At 42.2% G+C, this 24,820-nt stretch overlaps 1 protein-coding gene and 2 long non-coding RNA genes across 14 annotated transcripts in view; all 3 read left to right on the top strand.

The window, feature by feature from the left end:
• WDR37 (WD repeat domain 37) overlaps positions 1-3,947 on the top strand; it is a 42,607-nt gene extending 38,660 nt beyond the window's left edge. For both annotated transcript variants that reach the window (XM_068173909.1, XM_068173902.1), the window contains one exon: positions 820-3,947. In XM_068173909.1, coding sequence (XP_068030010.1) covers positions 820-951 — 132 coding nt within the window. In that variant the 3' untranslated portion in view covers positions 952-3,947. The remainder of the gene's footprint in view (positions 1-819) is intronic.
• Positions 3,948-6,981: 3,034 nt separating this feature from the next.
• On the top strand, positions 6,982-19,935 carry LOC137463022 (uncharacterized). 10 transcript variants are annotated; one of them, XR_010993825.1, is made up of 5 exons: positions 6,982-7,766; positions 8,696-8,795; positions 10,022-10,102; positions 11,094-11,211; positions 11,586-11,673. It is a non-coding gene; the product is annotated as an uncharacterized lncRNA (long non-coding RNA). The 10 variants fall into 10 exon arrangements; XR_010993824.1 differs by lacking the exon at positions 11,586-11,673 and adding an exon at positions 15,395-15,732 and having other exon boundaries at positions 6,984-7,766; XR_010993828.1 differs by lacking the exons at positions 10,022-10,102; positions 11,586-11,673 and adding an exon at positions 15,395-15,732 and having other exon boundaries at positions 6,989-7,766.
• Positions 19,936-23,356: 3,421 nt separating this feature from the next.
• LOC137484815 (uncharacterized) lies at positions 23,357-24,476 on the top strand. 2 transcript variants are annotated; one of them, XR_011005068.1, is made up of 2 exons: positions 23,357-23,878; positions 24,263-24,476. It is a non-coding gene; the product is annotated as an uncharacterized lncRNA (long non-coding RNA). The 2 variants fall into 2 exon arrangements; XR_011005061.1 differs by having other exon boundaries at positions 23,357-23,912.
• The last annotated feature ends 344 nt before the right edge of the window (positions 24,477-24,820 follow it).

The raw sequence follows: 24,820 nt of genomic DNA, 5'->3' as shown, positions 1-24,820 counted from the left end.
TTTAGATTTGTGCATTTATGGCACTATTTGGCATGGCAAGCATCACTAATGGAGTAAATCAGACTAAGTGAAATTAATTGGATTATGTCACATAAATAGGCATTTTTGGGGGTTGATTCAGCAGTTCTTGACAGAATTTAGGAAGGAGCTCTAAGACTTACTTAATCTCTTTTAGATTTTTTTCTGATTTAGGTGGGTTTTTTAATTTATTGCAATCTTGAGGTGTTTTTTTGTGTGTGTGTGCATGTCTTCTTTTTTTTCCCTAGTAGTTCCGTTCAGGCTGACACTACTGAAATAATGACTTTATTTTTTTTTTAACCTGAATGCTGGTCAGAACTGTATTTTGGACATTTTTGTTGCTATTGAACTATTTTCATCAGTATGACATTCTTCCTGCTGCTGAATTATGAACGATATGGACACTTAGTCTTGCAGGCTTGTTACAAAGTAGTTGCCAGCAAGTGGTTCCTTATTTTAAGACTGCTTTTATAAATAAAAATGCTAAAATCAGAATTTGGTTTGCTTTTGTAAAGAAAATGTAACTAGATAGCAAACAGACCTTGGAAAACTCAAAAATTTTGATGCACCTTTTTGTATACATCTGTCCTTATGGATGCAGTGCTGGTGCTGAGGAATCACCTCATTATGAAGAGTTTTTCCTTGCAGATGCAGGTAACAATGACCTTTAGGATTTTCAAGGGCTGTTAGCAAAGAATAGGCTGAGGGTGGGCAGGGTTGCATTTTGAGTTGCAGTGAGCTGTTGGCCCAGCAGTTCCCAAATCTGCGTCAGTAACGATGCTGTCTCCCGCGCGGTGGCAGGGGCACAGGAGGATGGTTTGCTGCTCCGCCTGGTGCGAGGACCATCCCATCTGCAACCTCTTCACGTGTGGGTTTGACCGTCAGGCCATCGGCTGGAACATCAACATCCCTGCTTTGCTACAAGAGAAGTGAAGTGCTGAGAGTTTCTGCGTTTGTGTCGCCGTGGACTTCTACACCTGGGCAGACTTTCTGAACGCTGGTCTGCTGTTGCTGTAAAAGCTCTTCCATGATGGGAGACTTGAGCAAGTGTTGTTCTTGTTACCACATTGTGCACAGTTTGCATGGGTTGTACAGAAAAATGTGATTTTTTAAAAATTAGTTTGTCTTGTGTATGAAATTTTATATTTTGGCATCCACTGGTCAATATGTTCACTGTTGCGTAGAGCACATAAATGTTCATAAGTTATTTAGCATTTAATAGTTACACAGTAGGGCATTACATTTGTGACATAAATGTGAAACTTATGTAATTACTGTAGAGAGTGTATACAGTCTGTTACGTTTTTCCATGACTCTACATATCTGCCTTGTGTTAAAAAGAATCTGCAGGGCTAAAACTTTGAAATGAAGTGTGAATTTCACTAGTTGTATGATTGTAAACGTTTTCCTGTTTGCATCTGATTTGAATACTTTTTTTAGTGCTGCCATATAGTGCAACTTCAACTCCATTTTTACTCCAGTTACTAGAGAAATAGTAGATTTGAGAAGGAAAATGCAAGCAACTTGTAGTGAGTATAGACTGCCAGGTTTATTTGTAATCTTTTTTGTACTTTTTATTTTGAAAAAAGGAAAAGATTCATTCTGCCCTTCTTATATAAAGTGATTTTGAAACCTCATCACATTTCATATTAGCAAAAATCCAGAATATTACAATTCTAATCACTGAAATCTAGTCAAGCAAATTCTGAAGCACTTTAGTTTATAGCTATTGTTATAAACCATTTATGAAAGTTTGACTTTACCAGTGAATGTGAGCTAACCTTTGTAAGAAGGATTAATTCCTTTTGGTGATCTGCCCAGAAGGGAAATAGTTTATTTGGGGGTTGATGATTTTGTTTATGTACCTACAGTGAGCATACTGTTAATTGTGTTCACTTCCCATATTTTTATTTTGAGCCAGCAATACAAAGTAAATGAGTACTACCTCAAAAATGAATGTTGGTCAAGAAGCGTCGAATCTCTCTGTAGCCTAGAAAAAAGTACCTTTGGTCTCTGGCTGAAGTACTGTCTCTGACAGGAGAGGAAAGACAATCATACTGCGTGTGATCCTTAAGGTAGTTAACACATAAAGCTCGTGGGGCAATACACTAGGCCAGCATTGTGTGTCACCCAGCCATGACAGGGGCACTGCAGTCTCTGTCCTGTTCCAAAAGGGGTAATTGGCATGGTTTTACTCTGGTTTTGCTCCTCACCGTGTTTAGGTGTTTTTGCTCTGGCAGTGGGGTGTTACTCTGCAGCTGCTGCTATCAGTAAATGCAGGTGGCAGCTGGTGTCTTGGGAAGAATGGAAAGGCTGCTTCAGACAGACACTTGTTTTTTGGCTGAAGGGAGATGCTGCCCTTGACTGTCTGACATATCACAGTATAAGATGAAGTGTGGAGGTGAGGAAGGGTGCACTCTGAAAGTGGGAATCTTGGGGTTCATGGTGGGTTGGCAGATGTATTAGGAGCTTTTTATCTCATCACCATGATTCTGTGTGACTACGGCTGTGCTCATGTCTTCTGCATCACTGTTTATAAGACATTGACATGTGTTAGCTGGTTCTCCTGTTGACTAACATTTGTGTGGCATGGGAGTACAGTGGGATGGGATGGGATGATGAATGCATCAGTGAGGAATGGAAGGAAAATGGGGGTCCTAAACATTGTTTTGGCCTGTAACATTAAGGAAAATCAAAATATTTAATGGAGAATATATGTAGTGTCTTTGTAGTACATGTCATCAGAGTGGTTTGATCCCTTGTTTTTTTTCTGTTGTTGGGTTTGGATTTTTTCTTGAAATACAAGATGGACAACTGTGCTGAAGTAATCTTAAATACTAAAACTAGTGAGGTTGCAGAAAGCAGCTGCAGAGTTTTAAGTCTTCTGGTGGTGAGAGGTAAATGATGGTGACAATATTTATTTTCACTTTTTTTTTTCTCCTGGGTTTTTTACTCTGGGTTAAAGCCGTTTGATGTTGGGTTACAGGTTTTACTCCTTAACAAAACAAGACTCACTTTCTTTTAGTTGGTAACAGAGAGAACTTTACAAAGGTTTATGCTGTTTTTTAAAAAAGAGAAAAATGTCTGGCCAGTACAAGCAGTTTCTCCAGCATGGCCTGCATGTAGGATCTGGACAATGGCTCTCCTCTATTACCTGAGGCAGAGGATAGGGTCACTGGTTTTGGTCCTGCTAAACTAAAGTGTCTAAGCTTCTCTCATACATATGTAGTACAGAACCACTGGACTCTATGCAGTTTAATCATCATTGCTGCAAACATTTTATATCACCAGAGGGACCATCCTCTGGCACCAGGAATGGGTGATTACATGGTTTCATTTTGAAAAGAACCAACCAAATAAGGTGCTAGAGCCACGTTCTTATGAGCAGGCTAACACTTAAATCAGCTGAACACTGAACTATCGCTTAGTTTAGTTTTCTATACTGTAGTGAAGGGTAAGCCAAACTGCCATTCCCCTTGAAGCTAAACATATGAGTAGGGGTTGTGACTATACTGCATTGACTAAATATGTGCAAAACATTTCATGGCTCTAAATGTTCTAAAGAGTGTTTTTTCAGCACTGAACAATGTCCAGCATTTCATGAAATGGAGCAGAGTTGCAGTTACAGTTTCAGTACTGTGCAGAATTTCACAGAAAACTCATCACTGGGCAAAACCAAGCTTCTGTGTCTTTCTCTCAAGCAATGCACATCGATTTTCACAAAGTTTGTGTATACTTTGCTATCAGAAAGATCTGGAATGAAACATCTTATTTGTTGCCTAAATCTGAAAACTACCTTTTGGGGAAAAGAATTTATAAGTTATGTGGAACCACTTTTTATTATTCTGCTAAGTTGTTTTTAAATGTAAAATGTTTTTCTTCATTACAATTCAAAATGCATTAAAACATTCAACAATTTTTTTTTGCAATTTGCTGTTTTTCTGTGTTGCATTAAGGTTACTGTTGATGTCAGTATTTCACTTTTTTGTATTCAGAGGATCTCCCTATTCACTTTCCACTCTTTTCTACTAAAAAAGTTTGTTTCTGAGGCATTGATGGGCACAGTTTGGAAGAGAAAGCCAAGCCTGTTTATTACAGTAGGTCTTCTGTAGCACTAATAGTCATGCTGCCAGTAAAGTATCTAGACTGAAAGAGTGTTCTGGACTACATTTGTACTGTCTTCTCCCATTCTTTATGGAAGAAAATTGTAATTGCATCTTGTTATGCAGATTATGCAAAAGTTTCCATGGCTTTTCACTCCCCTTTATAAAGTGATATTTTAAAATGAAATCTAAACAATTGTTTAAATGTTTAGAATACTGCGAAAGTAATGCAAAACTACTCTGATGAGGAGAACCCACCCTCAGTTTTTCTGTAGGTTAAAGGTTGGTTGCTTGTTGCACCCATGTTCAAACCAAAGCCGTGTAGTGTTAGAGTAAAACCCAAAGCACTTGGTGTTGTAGAAAGCCTTGGGTTTCAGAAGCCAAGGCAGAGTCTTGGCTGGTACCTGAATGCACTTTATTCTCCTTCAATGTGCTTTAGGATCCCTCATTGCCACATTTGGGATTCATCAGAGTTGCTGGTCGTATGGACCAAAAAGAAGAGACTGGAGTTCCAAGGCAGCACAACTGACATAAGGACTGGGCTGAGACTAAACCCTGGGCTTTAGTTGATTTTAGCTGAGGGCATCCAAATCAGGCCTTACTGCCAACTGACTTAAACTTTGTCTTTCTAGTATCATTTTAACTCCTGAGTAAATATCATGTGCAACTAGTGGTTTCAGGAGTTTGTGTTTAAACCTGAAGATGAGCTGCAGAAGAACCACTCTGTCATGCACCACAGTTTGCTTTTTAGACCGGCATAGAAATTTTATTTAATGCTCTGTTGAGACTTGAGTATGTCACTGAAAAATTACTCAGCCTTGTGATATTTTATTTTTAAGGAGTGTTGTTACCTTTTCTAATTCCCACAGGTCAGAGTTTTCTGAACACAAGTAATTTGCAGGAGCTTACAGAGGAAATCCTGTTTAATTCAGACTGTAAATCCTGGTCAAAACATACCATTAACTGGGAGAGGTGTTATACTGGAGCAGCGTGGGATTTTGTAGCTGTGCTGCTTGTCAATGTCCTCCAAGTGAGAGTATTCAGTACTACCACAAGGGGCTGTTTCTCAGAGGTGTAGGGTTGAAGCTGGTGAGTGTTTGCAGCGTTGAACCCAAGCTCCTGAATTAGCAGCTTGGATGTTTCGTATAGGTTTGGGGAGTTTCTAGCACGGTTCAGCATGCCATGTAGAAGTTGGAATTCAAGCATTCAGACTTACTCTAGGAAAATGGAAATGGTGCAAAGTGTCAGTGGTGGCATGTACAATAGAAGAGAGTTAATGTAGAAAACACCCCAAAGTTCTGCCTCTGCCTTGAATTGTTTTAAAAATGGAAGTTTCAGCCTGGTTGGTGACTGCTGTGCAGTGGAATGCCTCCACTGCATGGTAATTGTGTTGCTTGACTATAGTTGAGGCTTCATTTCCATTTGGTGGAAACTTATGGTTCTGCCTCCTTCCACCGAAACTTGTCATACTTGGCATTTGTTTGAGTTTAACATTAATTTTGCGTGGTTCCTCTCCCACTTGTATTTGTGGTCTTTCTCTTCTCTCTAGGGCAGAACAAATTTAGTTGCATCTTTATTTAAAAGCCCTGTACCAATGAAACAAGACCATCCAGTAGTCCTGTGCTGGGAGGAGAGAACTGACTGATCTCAATATGCACTTCTTCATCTTCATGGGTTTTTTTAATTGTTCAGGTAAGAATTTTTAGTAATGGAAGTTGCCTGAAGGCTGTATGCATTAATGGTCTGGGGTTTGTGAAGGCTGAATGAAGTCTGTGCACCTTAACTGCTGAGAGAGAATAGACTTGCAGTGATGTGGTAGGTGACTTAAGGCTTTGGAAAGGAGCATATGGTGATTTCAAGTGCTGCAGAAGAGTTATGGAGAAAGACATTTCCCTTAGTTTGGAGCTTCTGGGCTGTATGCAAGAGTGGTGACTCAGCATTTGAGAAGGAATTGGGATCATTTGAGAAACATAGAGGCACATCTGTGGTGAAAGCGTTTGGATTGCAGATGAGGAACACAGAGGAAGAATAATGAAGGGGAATGAGAAACTGGAATAAAATTGGGATAGCTGTGGGAGGTAGGCAGAAAGAAAATGCAAAGTGGTTCATAGAAGTGCATGTCTAAAAGGTGAAATTTATTGGTCATTTGGGGATAAACTGCTGGGAAGTCAGTGTCTCGTGAATGCCCCTGACTTGGTGAGGTGAAGGGAAAGCAGAGATGGGAGCAGGGCAGGGCCAGTCTGCAAAGGGGAAAACAGCAGGACTCAGCTCAGTGGGAAGCATGTATATTGGGATATGCTTATGTCTAGAGCCTGTGATGGAAACAGCTGGAAGTTAAGATTCCTTCGTATTTTTTAAAATCAGTCTTCTTGATTTCTACGTCCTTGATTTTGGGGGAAAAGCTTATTGCATCTATAGAGACAAATTCATTTGTATATATTGAATTTTCCATTTCAAGTGTTGCAGTGGTGCAGAGATCACTGAACAGCTGATGCATTTTAGGATTACAAATTACAAGAATTATGCAGAGAAGTGCAGATGTTACATACAAGCTCCAGGGGCATGTGGTTAATTAGGAGTCACTCCCAGACTGGAAATTTCTTGAATAGTTGATTTGGTAGAAGAAGATGATATTTTGCACAATCCCTTTGAAAATATTTTGCCAGTCCAGAAAGAATCACAGTGGTTTTGGTTGGAAGGGACCTTTAAAGACCACCTAGTCCAACCACCCTGCAATGAGCAGGGACATCTCCAACAAGACCAGGTTGCTTAGAGCCCTGTCCAACCTGACCTTGAATGTTTCCAGAGATGGGGCATCCACCACCTCCCTGGGCAGCCTGTGCCAGTGGTGAAACACTGGCACAAGTGAAGTTTTATTAAAAGCTTCTTCCTTATATCTAGTCTAAGTTGACCCTCTTTGAATTAAGTTGACTCCTTGCCCTATCACAAGAGGCTCTTCTAAAAATTTTGCTTCCAACTTTCTTAGAGGCCCCGTTCAAGCACTGGAAGGTTCAGTATTTTAGGCCTGAACAGTCTGAATTGATGAGGGAATCTCTCTAAACCAAAACAGAGGCATCGAAACATATAGATTGCATCAGGGAGATTATGCGGTGTTTTCAGTAGTGCCTTAGTTCTGGGAAAGGCAGAACTGGCCTTTCCTTCAAATTTTCACCTTGTTGATCTGTCAAAATTCGACAGTCTTGTTTGCAAATCCAAGTGAAAATATGTATAGATTTTGACTTCAGTGATCAAAAGTCTTGACTCCAGTTGGCCCCAATGATTTTGGTCAAAGTATAAATCTTAAATACAGACAGGATCAGTCTTACACAGGGGTGGCATTTTGACAGAAAGAAAAGCAAATAACTGTCTGACTTCATCAAATAATGTCATGCACTTATGTAGGTTTAGCATTTAATACTTTTAATGATTTACTTTGAATGATTTTTAAATTATTTTTTAAAGCATGTTACTCTTTAATGTGCTTAATTTGGATAAAGGCAGAAATCTCAATTTTGTTAAGTTTATTTTAAATCTTATTTAAATCTTTGCTATGTCACTGAGCTCAGTCTTGTACAAACAAAAAACCGAACCTGAGTATTTTATGGAGCAGTGTATATCCCCTGTGATGTCTGAGCATATAGAAAGGTGAGTAATCCTAATGAGAAGAAAGAGTAAAATATGACACATCACACAACGAACAGCACTGAAATCAGGTTGATGGTGTAATATAAACTTAAAGTGCAGTATTAAGCATTAGAAGGCAGAGACATGAAGGAAAGGCAAAACTTTTCAGCGGCACTTTAAAGGATAGAGGGCGTAGTGATGATATCATTATTAATTAAGGATGTTTTTCAGTGTGGATAATTGCAGGACATGTTGTTTTGGCCTCTCATGTTTTATGAAGCTTGTGAAAGCTGTCTCTGCCAGAAGGCTGTCAGAATGTTGGATGCTGTCATTGAGTGGTGCCATCTTCAAAGGTGCTGAGCTCCCATCAGCATTCTCCGCAGTCTGGCGGGTGGTTGCTAGCTCGGAAAATCAGATTCATGAGCCTAAATATGGATCTAGAAACTTCATTTGAGGTGCCTGTTTTTGAAAATGATACCCTAATTTTGTATATATTTTATATTGCCGCTGAATTAATGAGCTGAAAAGTTCTTGGCCACAGATGCACGGTTTACTGAAATATAAGAAAAGCAGAGAAATTATTTTCCCTCCCAAATTATATAAGGCTACTTACAGTTTACTGTTGGGAAACTAAAGCTGCACTGCGTCAGTTCCAGATAGAACTACTTACTGCTCAGTGAACAAACACTTCATTTCAGATGCTCATTTTTCATCTAGCAAAAATCTCACCAATGCAAAAATCTCTCATCATACCATGAGCTTTCCACAGCAAAGGAAAAGGAAGGATTAGCTGATTATAAATGTGGATAGATAGATGATTGATAGATAGATAAAAATCCCAGACATTTCTGCCATTACCGGCAAAACTGAGGAAATCAAACCTCACTATATGTGCATGGCTCTGATCATCCAAACTGATGCTGTGTTTCTGTGAAAATATGATTTGTTAGATCTCACCTATGCTTAGTTGAGGACACTACTGGATGTCCATCTGCAGATGAGCTACCAAGGGGGATCTTTGATGTCCAGAAACAAGTGTAAAAACAGGAGGTAACAGAGGAGGCACATACTTCTGTCTCCAAATGGTTTTTGACCAGAAAATACAATTTCCTTGAATTAAGCAAGTGCACAGCATTTACTTACTTTGGTGCAGGCACAGGAGCCTGACCTTGGCCTTGCACCTGAAATGGCATCAAATGAAACTTGCCAGCAAGAGATGGAGCCACCTGTTAAACCTTGAATTTTTTCTTCTTTTTTTCTTGCTCAACTGCAGCATCTTCCTTATGTCCATGCAGGTGTATGTTTGCAGTAGTATTTTTAATGATATGATTTATTTTGTCAAATTAGTATTTTGCTTTAGGGAAACATTCTGGCAAGGTCTTTAAAAAAGCAGGTATAAACAGATCAGCTGTGAACAATGAATTAAAGGAAAGTTTAACAACGAGAGCCCATTAGAGCCATATCCCTGTGGAGATTAGCTGTGGTCCACATAAAGCCAGCAGTCACAAGAAAAATACAAGTATCAGCAGGCAAGACCAAAATCCTGAAGTATTGCTCTGCTGGAAAGAGAGACCAGCAGGTAGAGCTGCTTCTGGAGAATAAAGCAGTGAGGGAGTACTGGGCAAAACCCTGCAAGCACAGCATGCCAAGGGTTGCTCCTGCTCCACAGATGAAGCTGTTAGACAGCAAGTGGGTGCTCACAGACACACACAGATACTGGAGGCTTCACCTTCACATTTTTTAGGCTTCTCAGAACTTTGCAAGTTCCCTCTTATCCCTTCCACCTCTTCACACCAGCTCCTTGCACTGAGCCAGGCTGTGTGGGAACCACAGGGACAGAGAAAGGTGGAGATGAATGACAAGGGATTTGTGAAGAGAATTGCCAGGATGAGGCACTGGACAGAAATGTTTGCTTGGAAAGATATTGAGTGTCTGGTCATTGTGGGCCTGCAAAAACTGAGAGGGAGAGCTGTGAAGGGCCTTTGCAACAAAAACAAGAATCTTGTGAGGTTGTGTAGCCTTAACAAAAAAAAAAAAAAAAAAAAAAAAAAAAAAAAAAAAAAAAAAAAGAGGAAACAACACTTGATGTGCAGAGCTTTTAAAGAGGTGTTTGATATGGTCAGAGGAGAATGTAATTTTCAGCTGTATCAACTGTGAGACTAAAGGAAAGGAGTTTGCAGGAAGCTGGGGTGTGACCAGAACCATCATTTTAGTTTGACTGAAGAGGGAAAGGTTGTGATTCACTGATAGTGTAAAATAACATAAAAAATGTTCAGAACTAAACCCTGAAATAAATGCAACATCCAAGGGCAAGGCAGAACTTAGGGAGAAGCAGCTCTGCCCTACTTCAGTATCAGGTGAGTGTTGGGGGAAACTGGGCAAATAGGAATTTGGGTAGGAGTAAAAGGTCTGGAGAGAGGCAGCTTTGTATCTGGGCTCAGCTGCTGTTTGCAAAGAGACCAAAGACAGGGCCCTGTGGTGCTGCAGGAGTCCAGGGTCCAGCATTCCCCAGGAGCTCTGTGGGAGTGTCAAAGCTGGGGCTGGTGGCAGTGGGTGGCTGTGCAGGGGACTGGGACAAGGACCCTGAGGGAGGGAACATCAGCTCGACCATGAAATCACAGGAGAGGGTGAGAGGGTGTGAAGGCGATGGGCTTTAGTCACTAAAGTGAGTGAAGGAGTTGAGAAGATGAAAAAACTGACATAAGTCAGTATCTGTGAGAGTTGAAAGAGGAGCAGGAAAGGTGACATCATGGTTGTGTCACTTTCCTTTTGGAGGAGCTGATGAGATCCAGGGCAGTGAGCAGGAGCACTGAGTACTTGACGACTTGGCTGAAGCTCTGGGAGCGGATCCTGACTGGTGTCGTCACAGGTTGAGAAACCAGGTTCATCTGGGTTTTAAAAAAAGACCTACTTCCCTGAACCCCTAAAAGGTTTGCCTTATAGCTGAAGTTTAAGAAAGAATGGAATAATGTCCTCCTTACCAGAGAGGCCTCAGTTTGTATTACTGAATACAGGGGACTTTGCCACAAGGTCAAGCATTCATTCCAGCAACCTCTCTGTGCATCAGGTCTCCCCAGCAAGACCCTGTGTTTGCAGCAGTGCTGTGCATTGCCCCGAGTGCTCCAGGAACACAGTGTTTAGTATTACAGACATAAAAGCAGCCTATTTTTTGGCTCTTAAGTGTCCAAATGCACTCTGGTTTTTCCACACGCCATCCCTCCATACCATGCCGTTGGCCTCAACAAGCCTTCAGTAATCAAGTGTTTGTGAGAGCCTCATCTGCTTGTTTGGCATTTTACCTCGAACCACCTACCACTGAAACATCACTTATTTCTGCTCTCCCACTAGAGAGCCACAGCCACTGGGATGTCCCCCTCCACTGTTCTCTCTGCCTCCTGGAAAAGGGTTTTTCCTCACCGTGTTCAGCATCTTCCTGCCTCAAAGTGACTTGAGGGGGCACAGGAAGGTAAAGCCAAATGCACAAACAAAGATTTTTCCTCATCAGGCTTTTTCCTAAGCAGCTTCTGTGATGCCACAACCAAGCTGCTCAGTCAATAGCCTTTATATTTGTTTTCCCATAATGAAGGCCAGAGATTAATTTATCTGGACGTCCATTCCACCTTGCAACACAGCCTTGTGTTATACTTGATAACACGTAGAGCTATTTTAATACAGCTTAATTTGATTGTGATCTTTAGTTAATATCCTTTTGATTTTTTCCTCTAACCTGTGTTCCTGAAATTTACAAGTATAAAATCGTAGGGGAAATGGTATCTGACTTCTGATCCACTTTGTTAATAAGCTGATTACAAGTATTTAAAGTTATCTCCTCTTCTCCAGATGCAACAGAACAAATGACCTCTAAACACCATTAGTCTTGCCAACAAGTTTCAGAGCTCTTGTTGGAAATAAACAATGTCAAAATGCAGATGGAGACCTTGATCCTGCAAGTTGAACGATTGTGCAATTCCAGCTGAGCTCGGTGGAGCCCTATCAAGGCATAGATTTTCAGTCCTGTAGTTCCATCAAAAGTGCAAGCTTTGACTTGGAGAAACTGCCAATAATGTGGGTAATTTACAGGAAATATTTGGTTTATGATTTTTCTGTGAGTACTGAGGGGAGGTTGTTCTCCCTGCTGGGGTTAGAGGCAGCACAGCTCAGTCCTCAGCCCAAGGATAACAAAGGTGCTGCTGCTGCCCATCCTTGCTTCTTCCCTCTGTTCCCTCACACCTTTATCCTTATTTTTTTACGTCCTGAGTTTTTGCACAGGATCAACCTCCCTGTGTATTTGGGTGATGGCTGGTGAGCAGCAGCTTCCTATGCAGGCACTTTGCCTCTGTGGGAGCAGGGCCGTGGTTATCTGTGCTTCCCATGGCAGCCAAGATTGGGATCTCTCTTGGAGGTGACCTCCAGCAGTCAGTGCAAATGTGGGTCAGCCCAGTTCTGGGGACGTGGGACATGAAGACCTGGCTGGGCTCCTCCTCTGAGGACCTCTGGAGTCAGAGTTAGAAGATGAATGAGAATGTGGTTTTAGCACCCAAGTGCTGGGACGGAGGGAAGGGGCTTGTCCATTGTTTTTTAGGTCCACAAGTTATCAGTGAATTGCCAGACTTGTAGGTGAGCTCTGGCTATCAGGGAGCTGCAGGCACTGGGACAATGTTATGTGGTTGCTGAGTGATTGCCTCTTGGAAATGTGTTGGGAATAACTCTTGTCCAAGGGCTTTCCACAGCAAATGTGCAGTGTGCCAAGAGTGCTGCTCCAGGGCTGCACCATTTTCCCTGTAAGGGAGCCCACCTCTTCTCTGGGACTGATTTTATACTGGTGTTCCTCCACTAACAACAACAGCTCTGCATGCGGCGTCTGAGAGCACAGACAGGTTTTTTTCTTTTTGGGAACAAAAGTAATCTTTTCTGCTCCATTAATAATGTCTCTGCAGGGAAAAGATGGACTTTCCTGCTTGTGTGGTCCCGGGCCTTTACAATGTAAAAATTCAGGAGTCAACATATGCTTAAAAGACATTAAATAAGGAACTCTCTGACACTGCCTCTAGAGCTCCATAATTCAACAAATAATATGCCAGAATGAATTCTTAAGTTTTGTTATTTGTGTTCTATTTCTTTCCCATTTAACTGATTTTCAAAGTATAAATCAGCACCAAGCTCTGTGAAAACTTGTGGCAAGAATGAAAGAAATGTTCTGGCTGTTTAAGGACAGCAGGTACGTGCTGGATTTGTGCCAGAACGTGGTGTTTGCCAGTGGCTGCCAAACCATAGCCAAACCCGTGTCAAAGCCTTGCTGCCAAACCGCTGGGTGGGCACGTTTGGATGGGCACATTTGGGACCACCACCTCCAGCCACCCCTCCCACCCTTCCTGGAGCCTCTGTCTTAGGGCTGGGGAGAACAATTTCAGTGTTCACAGGATACGTGTTCTCACCTCCAGCTCTACACAACTTCTGCTCTCTTGCTAATGCACCTGCCTTTATTTTCTCCTTTTTCTGTCAGAAATTTCGAATCGTGTGTGTTTACCAAAAACTGTCCCTGAGAGAGCAGAGCTGCTGGGCCCGGGTATTTCCCAGGGAGGAGGGTCTGGACACACGGGGATGTGCTGTTAGGAATAAATGCCAGCAGAGGGCACACCAAGATACGCAGACAGGAAAAAAATAAAATAAAATTGGGTCTCTTGGTTTTGTCTGAGGAGTTAAGCAAAACTCTGTTGGTTCATAATTCATGTGCCTGTAGGACATTGTAAAGGAATATAATTGATCTTTTAGGGCAGTGGTGGTATTTTGCTTTGCAAAAGCAATCAGCAAAATATCTTAAAACATCTATGAATGTAACATGATTTCAGATGTGCTGATGGAAAGAAAAGAGGCTTCTTCCCCTGGCTCACCCAATCTCCTTCCATTAACCTTTCCCCCACCACATTGAGAGGCAATAATGCAAGCACAGTTTTGCTGTTCTAAAGCCCCAAAAGTGTTTTTGATTTTTTATAACTACATCTCTCTTATTTTGCTATAATTTTAATTTGCTTCTGTTGCATTTCTGGGCTAGATTTAAACTGCTTTGTTGTGGGCATTGTTTTCCAGCTCAGAGTGCTTGTCTGGGTGGGATTGTGCTATGGAAACCTTCCAAATGTGAATCTTCCTGGGGAACAGGACATCCTCAGGCCTTTGTCCAACAGCAGATGCTAGCAGCTATCCAGCACCAATATACAACAACTGCAAAGGAAATATTGATGACTTCCACTGGCACTCTGCCTTAAGGACCCCATGGAAAGTCACTGAGTCCAGGCTGTCCCCTGCCCTCTCAGTCCAGGGGCTCTAGGCTGGTGTTTGCTGGTGAGACAAGGGGGTGGTGATGGGAGGAGGGGCTGGTGGCATGAGCTGCTAAGATGACTCCATGGCCCAGATCAACCCAGGTGCAAGGCAGCTCATGAGGGTGCAGAAAGAATAAAAAGCCTGTAGCACTTAAAAAAGAAAACTGTAAGCTTATTTTCTCAAGTTTTTAAAGGTAATAAAGTATTTTAGAAAATCAGATCAATTGTTTAATCAAAGTCTCCTACACTTTTATTGCTCATAAATTAGGAACACAACTCTCATTTTGGAGCCACTGAAATGAGGCTTATTTGGCAGGTGGATACAGGGAGGTTGGTTCTTACTTGCACCAAGGTGACACCAGTCTGGAGACACTGCATTGCCTGGGGCCATGCTGCAAACCCAGGGAAGGGTCAGACCTGGAGCTCCCTGCTCAGTCCCTGCTCACCAGTGGTGGGTCAAGGGGCAGTGCCAGTCCTGCCTTACAAAAGGTTCAGCAATTCCTGCCAGAGTGCACAGGTGGTACCTGCAGCTACCCTGAGGTGCCAAAATGCAGGAAAATGAACCCACCAGTGGATGGCCAGGGGCAGTTCTGGCCCCATGCCAGCTCCTCCTGTCTTTTGGGGTGGAGTTCACTGAGGGCTTTCCTAAGGGAGAACAAATAATGCAAAAAATTCAAATCCTCTCAAGACAGTGAGATCCCTCCACCAGAAAAGCCAGGTGTGCTCAGATGGACACTGGAATCAGCTGGAGGCAGCTGGTACAACCCCAAAGCTTCTTCTGGGAGGTGGTAGCTCCAAAACCTCTGCTGGCTCTTTTTGGCTGCCACGGGCTTGAATTGAGCATTTTGCTGCAGGAACTAAATAGGTAAAGCAGCCTATATGTAGCATCCACCTAAGCATAGTGGTGATACAAAATACCCAGCAGTACCTGACTTCAGTTTCTCAGGAATTTTTTTAATTGTCAGAGGGAGGTTACTGGCACAAGCCCATGGGTGAAAGCAGCTCCAAGGTATTTGTCATTATTCTTTCAGGATTTCCTTCAAGACCAGTGTAAAGTCTTTGCTGTTTTTTAAGGTAATATTTCTTTGAGAAATACTTTGCCACCCAATACTACCTGTTCTGGTTAAGGTTGACCAACATAGTTTGCAAATACATCAAGTAATTTCTACCCTTGCAAAGCTGCACTGCTTTGAAGTGACTTATTTTTTCAAAGCAATTAAGCAGCTTTTGGTCCTTTTACCTAAGCAGTAAAAAGATTCCCAAATAAAACAAGTTTGAAGTTAACAAAAATATCTTTTTCAATCCAGTCAAAAATTATTTTTTCCCTTTCAGAAAGGAAGTAACCTGACAGATATATTTGGATAGTTTAAACTGCCTGTAAAACAAATGCATAGGTGCAAGGCATCATGCACTTTATGAGAAGATTTCCTCAGATACAGTAATATTTCCAATACTGCCTTTGGTGTCTGATCAATCTCCCAATATAAGCCTTCTGCTGAATTACAAGACGTACAGAAAATGCTCAAAAAGCTTGCTTTGTTTGGCCAAAACATGTATAAACTCTGCTAGAGAACTGGTGGAGCAATAAATAAACATGTTTAACACCTAAGGCACTGGTACCCTCTGCAGACTCCAAGAGTTCATTAAACCTTGCCCTGTAAACTTATGGACCAATTTTGTCTCATGCTGTCTGCTCTGCCAAGTTCTTGCTCTGTAATTCCCTAAATAGGATAAACTCCTAAACATTCAGCCAGCAGCCAGAAGAGCAGAAGCTGAGTGTAACCAGCAGTCCCCACCACCTCCATCGCAGCCGTGCCTGCAGCTTGCTTCCATCCCTGCTTTCCATGATCACTGCAATCGATGGAGCACCGGGGGAGCAGCCTGTGCTGCTGCCTGAGCTTTGTGCCAGGCACTCACTGCGTGCCCCGGGCCATCCCTGCTGCCAGGCTGCCTCTGCCCTGGCGCTGGGCACCTGGGATCTTGCTTGGAATGACAGCACATGCTGGAGAGGGGCTGTGCCTGTGCTGTGCTCACAGCAAATTCATCTCAGCTCTCTCCCTCCAAAAGGGAGGTGTGATAGCAATAGGTGCCTACACCCAGCTTACACCAAATGTGTGGCTTGTGGATGGCAAATGCCACAGGGGATAAATTCCCACATGCACTCCAGAGATTCGTATGCACAGTTGTAAGTTGGAATGTTGTTCCCAAGGAGTGAGGAAGGGAGGGTTTTATGAGACATTTGTAAAGTAACAAGGTTTAATTAAAAAGCCTGTTGTATTCTTATGTCTCTTCCTGTAGGAATATAAAAAGGTAAAAGACTTTAGAAAGTGCAAAAAGGCCCCAGAAAGTAGACATAAAGCTGAGAAAGGCTGTGAAATTTCAAAACCTTCTCATGGGAAGCTAGGAAGTTAAGAACCAAGTGAATACATTTATATTTATCATAAGGAAGAAGAAAGAACAAGAACTTATTGATAGTTCAAGATGTGAAAAGTCCTAGATATATACTTTGAAAGATAGAAAAAGTTTCAATCTTAAATAATGAATTATTGTGTATTTTTTGAGGTTCATAGAAGTCCTTTTGTTAATGTGAAACCCACGTGGGTCCTTTCCTTATTGGTTAGAGTATAATGACTTTACGCCTTTTCTTTTACCCTATTGGTTCAAAGAATATGTAGGAAAGGCTTTGCATGGGCTGCCGTCTCGTCTCTGGTCTGGATTTGCATGGATGTTGTTATTTTCTATATCTCTTGCTTTTTGCTTGTATGATACAGACAGATAATAAATCCTAAGTCTGCAACCAGTCAGGGTCCCATCCCGTTTGTGAGACACGGATCGATCCGGCAGATCTTCCCATTACAGCAAAAAATTCAAAAAGTGGCAATTCTGAAGTGTACGAGGCTACTGTGGTTTTTCCAACATAAGAGAAAGGTTAAAGAAGCAAAGTTTCTACCTATAAATGATTTTCCCCTTCTTTTTAATTTTTTTTCATCCTTCATATATACTTTTCTTCCTTGTGAGCTGGATCTTTTATCACAACTTAGTCCCAGACTAAGTGGAAGCCACTACATGCTATTAACCTAAGATATCCCATATTCTTTACAGATTACAGATCTGAAAACAGATTCTAGAAAACTTGGAATACAATTATTAGGCCTATTTTATGCACCTGTGGCTGGCAAATCATGCAAGATCCTAGAAAGAGAAAAATCTAAGTTAGTAGTTCATAAGCAGACACTTGTAAATAGCTTTTCAGCCCTCAGAAGGTCATGCTTTCAAGTCCAGTGGCTGGTTCCCAAGGGTGATGCATGTGGGGCTGCTCTGGAATGCAGCCTGCAATCCTGCCTGCCCTGGACACCAGGTGAGTGAGAGTTTAAATGGAGACACAGCTTGTGCTAGAAAGGCCTGAGCTGAGCAGGACCCAGCCATTCCCCTTTCAGGTTTCAGGCAGAGAAGAGGGGATGGGTAATACTTTGTGCTGAGGATGAGCAATAATTTGATGTTTTGTTTTACAAGGATGATGATATTTGAAACAGTCCAACTTTGCTGCTGGGTGTTGGGAGGGTGGGGACAGTGTTGTCAGGGCCTGGGGAGGGTGGCCAGAGGCACATGGTGTATGTCCTTCCTTGGCTGCCCATCTCTAAATCCTTTCTGGTCATTGGTCTATTATAAAAAAGTGGCTGCACCTCTTCTGCTCCCTCTACTGTGTTTGCAAACACGGTGATCACTGGAGCCCTTCTCATGGCTGTGTAAGAGGCCTGGTCCTGTAACCTCCTGGCTGATCAGAGATGGCTGGGTTTGGTGCCAAGAGATGGTGCTGAATTAAAGTTATTTGGTATTTGAATGCTTCCTATTGCCATCAACACCAGGCTCCAGGCAATGTCAGTAACAAAAGCTGCAACAAAATGTAGAAGTATTTGTGTCTGTCACTAGGTGGGAATGGAGCACTTGACTCTGCTCTGGATATTGTGTACTGTTCAGAATTTTGCAGTAGTTACTTTTGAGCTGACACACATTTTCAGTAAATTTCAAATAGCTGGAATAAATATATATACAGTACTAGTAAATGGTTAATACAAATGATATGTTACTACAGAGAAAGAATGATAACAAAATCAGTAATTATGACTGACAATTTGCATGGGCACAGTAGAATTGCAGTCATGAATTTTGCTTTTGATTGATACCAAGAACACACGGTTGTTAGAAATTAATAATTATAGCACTGAAATATGCATCATCCCAAGCAGTAATATAACTTTGTGTACTTGTGTGTCAAATTTAAGTGTCTGTCTTGAAGTATGTAATTATTAAAGAAGTATAAACTTTGGCCTGCAGAGAGCAAGCATGAATATTTGGTATATCTTGAAAAAGTGTGCAGTGTGAAAAGTGTGAAAAAAACCTGAAAATCTATTTCGAACGGGACACCTATAGTTAAATTAATAAATATAAATGAATTCTTTTTTCAAATCACTTCTTCAAAGAGTTCTTTCCCCAATTTTTGAGTTTCAAAACTTCTGGTGCAGCATCTCGTACATATAGTGATAATATGATGGCAAGAAGACCCTCTCAGAGCACAGAGCTAGACCATGATGAAGTTCACCCCATGGCTTTTCCATGTGTGCTGTCCAGGAGCTGGTGCAGGGCCACCACTCTGTGCCCAGCCCATGGCCATCACCCATGGCCTGACAAGGTGGCAGGCTCTGCCTGAGCTTCCCCTGTTGTGGATCTCAAGCAAGTGGTCACACGGGGGAAAGGTGTGGACCACTGCTCCTGAGAGCTTTCTCTGCACAGGCAGCCTGTTTCCTGTCCCTAAATATTTCTGGTTTTGTGCCTTCTCCACTCCTGCCTTGAGTGAGCTGGGCTGTTCCCTTCTGTCTTAGTCCTTTAAAGCCCAAGCCCCATTTCCACAGATGCTTTCCACCCCAGTGTCAATGGGCAGGTGGTGTGATTTGTTGGCCCAGCACATTTTGGAACTGATTTTGTACCGTGTCTTTGTTTCAAAGCTCTTTTGGAGAAGTTGCTGCTGCTAATTGATCTTGTGGAGGGCCAGGCTCACTCTTGGTCCTTAATGGTCAATAGCATTTGATCAATTTTGTACTGATTAGTGTTGGTCATTCCTGTCTAAGTCACTAATGTTTTGGGACTGCAAAATCTCTTTTAGCACATTAGCATTGTTTTGTAGTGTGATATTTGGTGGATGAATGTGTGTGTTATCTATAACCTATTTTCTCCAAGTTCAGACCAGAAAAGCAGCACGTTCTACTCTCCCTGAGAATATTGCAGCATACCTTCATTTTCAGTCATAACCACATTTAGACATAGTGCTGCTGTTTTAAATTGGGGTAATGAAATCTTGACAAGTGGTTTGGACAAACACAACACAAGCAATAACAGAAGCTTTAATAAAATGAAAGGATTTCCAGGGAATACCTTCATTTCTTCCATCCTCCAATTTAATTCTTTTTGAGAATAATCAGACCATAACATAAGACTAAATTCAAGAGATGAAGTTCAGCTAGAGAGGAAATAATGTCCATAAAATGTTTTCAAAGGTTGTTCATTTGTTTGAAATGAGTTCTGTGAGTCAGATTGATGTGCCTTAAATACTTTATAAGCAAAAATACATTGTACTTGAAGTACATTTTCACCTGGGGATATCAGGGCATTTTACAGGAAGGGGGAAGAAAAACTGATGTTATTGCCTGTTGCCAGCTAAGAGGAGATGGCTGAGTCTTTCAAGGCAACTCCTCCAGACCTGATTCCAGTGGGGATGAATTTGGCATGTCCATCCCATGACCTGGTGTATGCACCTGATGGACACATCTGCCTTCCATGTCCTCCTCCCCACTGTGAGCTCTCACTGCAGCGTGGATCTGTGATAAGGGAAAAGTACAAAGGTTTTGTGGTGTGTTTTAGGGCATTTGGGAGAATCAGAGGTGTTGTGCCAAAATAACTGCTGGCTTATGAAGGAAATCTCAGTCAGAGTGAGCTCCAGTTCAGATGATCAAAGTAACCTCCATGTAGGTCCAGAGAAACTCCAGATGTCCCCCTTCCTACAGTGGGGCATGGTGAATGGATGGCAACTGCTCTGCACCGCCAGGGCCACACTGTTGTCAAGCCTCTGCTCTGAAGGCATGTGCTCCTCACCTGCCTAGGTCATGGTAACCCTGGTGAGAACCACAGGGGCATTTCTGTGTCACATTTATTCAGCAGAGTGGGGATGTGGTGTGACACCACAAAAACCCCAAAAGATGCAGTTATAACAGCTTGGCCCATAAAGTACAGAGGAAAAAATCCACCTTTCTCATGCTTCTGGGAAATCTTGAGCATCAGTGGCACATAAGGGAGTGATGGCTGGGGAGGGACTGGGGGCATTGTGCACCACCTTTTAATGTGGGAAGAATTGAGGATTATTCCATACTTCCTTCTGGCCATTGGCCCACAGGGTGCTGACAGTTCTGCTTGGCTGAGATGGCCAGTTTTGAGTCAGGCCCCAGTGAAGGACATTGTACTCTCAGTGAGAGGTGAATCCCTTTGCTGGATGTCTGTATACCCCACAGTTTCTCCTGGGCACGTAACTTTAGGCAGAGGCTTAACAAAAGTCAGTCAGGGATGATGAGACTGTGAGCTTCATTAATACCTTTTGTGTTTCATTGGACAGTGGGGCAATTAACACAGGGCTCATTACACAAGGATTTTGATCATTTTCTCTGCTTATTCATCATAGTGTTTCCTCTGAGAAAAGTAGAGACTGTGATTAAGTGCAGGGATAATTCAGGTAGTTTCTTCTTTGAGATTTCAATCATTTTTTTGGGGTTTAATTGTTTTCAGCTTTCATTCCTGAGGTACTTATGGCAGATCTGCATAGGGCCCTGCACATACACTGTGCTCTTCAAGTTCTGCCTGAGGTTATTTTCTGCTTCCAGCACAGACCAGTAGCTCCACTTGGAGATACCTCAAAGCTACAGCCTCATGGTCAAGCAAGGTCTAATAAAACATTATGAGAACCACAAAACAAACCAGAGTAAGCCCAAGGGGATACCTGCTTTTGTCCTGATCCTGAATATGAATTGTAAAAACATTATAGGATGTCTTTATTTGGCTAAGACCCTTCCAATTACCCCACTGTTTGTTACTGACAGCAGAATATGGATGCCCTTAGAGAAGAGTGTAGGAAGAGGACAAGCAGGCAGTGATGCCTCTCAACTATACTGTCCCAGTCTCCAGCAGCAGGATCTTCCTGAGATGTTTACCGTGTCTTTATATTTCATAGCTTTAGATGGAATTCTCCTACACTAATTTGTTCAATACATGTGCATTGAGAGGAGCAATCCACAGTTCTTTCTGAGGCCAGGAGAGTGTTATGTAATATTCAGTTCTACAAGGAAAAATATAATGTTCTACCCACAGTCCCAGCCTGCAGGCTGGGAGATGTGGAGCCCATTTCCATCACTGTTACTGGGTGGGATTGGTGTGGATCACTGCCCTGCCTGTCCTGGGGCTGCTGTTTGCCTTTGTCCCCATCTTCCTCTCCCATCAGTTTCCACAAGCTTGACTGCAAAACCTCACTCTTCAGAAGCTAGACCTACTCTGCTGGAAATTTTGGACATGGAGACATAGTTTGCTTTTGTCCAAAATGTGCCTAAGGAATACTCTAAATGCAACAAAGAGGGAGACACCCAGAAGAGAAAAGGACATTAGATAGCTTTAATTTTTGGGCAACTAGCTCCCCTGGGCCAGTCTTTCCTGTGCCTATAAAATCCTCTCACTATGATGTCAATGGATGCTGTTGCAAACCCTCTGCCAATTGTCATACATCACACAGGACTATGACTCTGCAAAGGGTGGTTTTGAAAATTTGAAGAGGGAAATTGCATAGGAAAGTTGTAAATACTTTTCTGTTGGAAAGCTGGCTTTTAAGATATAGGTACTCTGTAGGATTTTAAAATCTGAGGAAATGCAAAGACTTTTATTTCCAAGGGGCAGGATACTATCAAAGACAAAATATGGTGTTCATTAAAATATGGGGAAGGAAACTTTGAGAGCAGTTTTCAACAGCTTTGACCAAAAATCAGTCTTGGGTTCCTAAGTCACTTAATCTTTACCTCTATTTCAAAGTATTGGCAACAGTTATTGTGTAGCTGAAGGTCTGCACTGAAGAGATATGGGTCATTCCTGCTAAAATCCATGCAATTATTGAAGTTTTCAAACATTCAGAATAAATTAAATGAGTAACTGCTGAATATTCACACATAGAATCCTTTATTTTTTAGGAAACTGGAAATGCATTTTGTCCACTTTTTAATGAGTATGTTAACAAATCAAGTTTCCCATTATTTGATTAACATGGGCACTAATATATTCTGCCTATGAAGTTGATGCAAAGAAGAATGCTGAGCCCAGTCAGTTCAGCACTGGAAGAAGCAAAGATTTAATTTCCTCTTCCTGCTCAGCACCAGGCTGATACAAAGGCCTCTCAGTGAGAAAAATAATTGTGCTTAGGGCTTGGCATATGGAGGCACAGGGTGTAGAGTGTGCAAACATCCCAGCTGGTGGGAGATGTTAATGCCTGGAGAAGATCCAGCTTTCCAGCCTTATCCCTGCTGAGAGCAGTCACCACCCTGCCTGCAGAGCTTTGCTTCACCACTCTCCTGCACCTGGCTTGGGCTCGTGAGCAGAACCACAGAAACACCACCAAGCCCACTCCCTGGGATGGCTGCTCTTGGCTCAGCAGGGAGGGACCAGCACTGCCTCTGGGGTGGCACCATCTCCTCAGCCCCACAGGAATAGGAGTAGCTCCCAAGGGACAACCAGGACCCAACAGTGCATGTTCAGCAGCCCAGGCAAGGTCCTAAAATGATGCCCTCTGCTCTAGGGCAGACCTCTGCTTGTGTCTGCCTGTGGGCTCTGCCCTGGACCTGTGTGTGTGGCGTGGATACTCCTGGGAGTATTCAGATTCTGATGAACTAGCAGTTTCTAATTTGAAAAATATTTGTTTCAGTAAGTGTTTCCTGGCTGATGCTGCTGGAATATTTTTGTCTGTGCTAACAATCATATTGCTGGGAGGGAAAGCTCATTCCACCTAATTGTACTAAGCGTGTGGTGATGGAGATGGGAACCTAATTATCTTCATCAAATTGATTTCATTTTGGTTACCACATGGCTATTAGTGGAATGACAATAAATTTTGGTCTCTTTGATCAGGACTGGAGTTTAACCAACATTTCTAAAGTCATTAATGTGTTATGCCTCCCCCAGGCTAATGATTTGATTACCATGTAAATGTACTGAAGCCAAACACTTCAGCTATACATTATGGATGATGGATAGAAAGTTTTGAGAAAATACATGTTGTACTAAATACACTGGAAACACAGAGGATGTCAGATAGCTACTGGCAGGCAGGGAGAGACAGAGAATTGTAGAATCATAGAAGATCCCAAACTGGAATGGTCCTATAAGGATCATGAAGTCCAGCTCCCTGCTTCTTGCAGGGCTACCTAAAATTAAATCATATGAGTAAGAGCATCATCCAAAATATTGATGAAAACCTGCACAGGTGCCTCTGTAACTTATCTCTTATGGCTAAATCCTTGCACTGAAGGGCTGTTGATCCCTCTGTGAGATCAGAGCAAGCTGTCTCAGCCCCTCAGGCCCACAGTGGTCCTGTTAGCAGCTGTAGGAGCAAAGTACAACCAGAAGCTTTATTTTAGATCAGTCCTGAGCCTAGGAGTGTTGAGGAACCATTGAGAGTCAAGTCCAGCTCCCACCACCTTGGATGCTTCCCCATGGCTTGCCTGTGTGATGGGGACTGAAGTGCTGAACTGCCCCTGGGCAGAAACTGGAATGTGTCTGTCTTAGCTTTGGTTCTCATGTACCTACATATACAGTTATATAATGCCAAAAAACTCTGTGGGATTTTATCTTTGTGAGGTTTTAGTCTTTTTTTTTTTTTTTTTTTTTAATTGCAAAAAATATGGGTTATATCATGATGTGTTAATATTTGTGCCTATTTGTGCCATATATGTGTATATATGCATATGTTGATAATACAGTTGTTACTAATGTGCTGTAGGTATCACATAACATGACACAATATGACAAATTAATAGATCTTACAGTTAAATGTTCCACAATGTATTTTAATATGTTTTATCTTAAACCCTTTCTGGCTTGCTGCCATTTTTTTTTCTTTCCCAGGTCAATTTGTATTGAAAAGAAGTACTTTAGTGCTTTAGCTCAGGAAACTGAGGCCAGCAGTTCAAATGATCCAATGTGCTCTTGCCACCAGGCTGAGTCAGACATTGTGCTCCTCAGAGACTTTTGTCTAAAAGTGCTGCAAAACCAGGATTCCTCAGCCTTCCCAGGCAATTGATTCCTCAGGGCAATTAAAGAAATGGTGGTACTTGAGCTGGTCTGGAGCACTGCACGCCATCTGTGGGTCACCAGGGCAGAGCCTTTCTCCTCACCAGGTTCCCCACTGGTGGTTCAGGAAGGCTTATGGAGGAGGAAGGTGTTTGCCCAAAGGGTGCATGGCCTGTCAGAGGCACTTCTCACCTGCAGGATTTTGCTGTGGCCACCTTGGCACTCTGTGCCTCAGTTTCCCAACATCTGTTCTGGAAGGGACCAACATCTGTTCTGTTCACTACTCTGGTAAGGACACTGAACACACTACAGCTAAAATGGGTCTATTTGGAACAAAAAACGTGGGAGTAATTCCAGTGTTATTTGTAAGTGCTCTTCAGTTATGTGTGTTCA

Source organism: Anomalospiza imberbis, chromosome 1, assembly GCF_031753505.1.
Source record: "Anomalospiza imberbis isolate Cuckoo-Finch-1a 21T00152 chromosome 1, ASM3175350v1, whole genome shotgun sequence".
In the NCBI taxonomy this organism is placed as follows: Eukaryota; Metazoa; Chordata; class Aves; order Passeriformes; family Viduidae; genus Anomalospiza; species Anomalospiza imberbis.
Note: the sequence above shows the minus strand (reverse complement) of the source record. Positions and strands in the feature narration are given on the sequence as shown.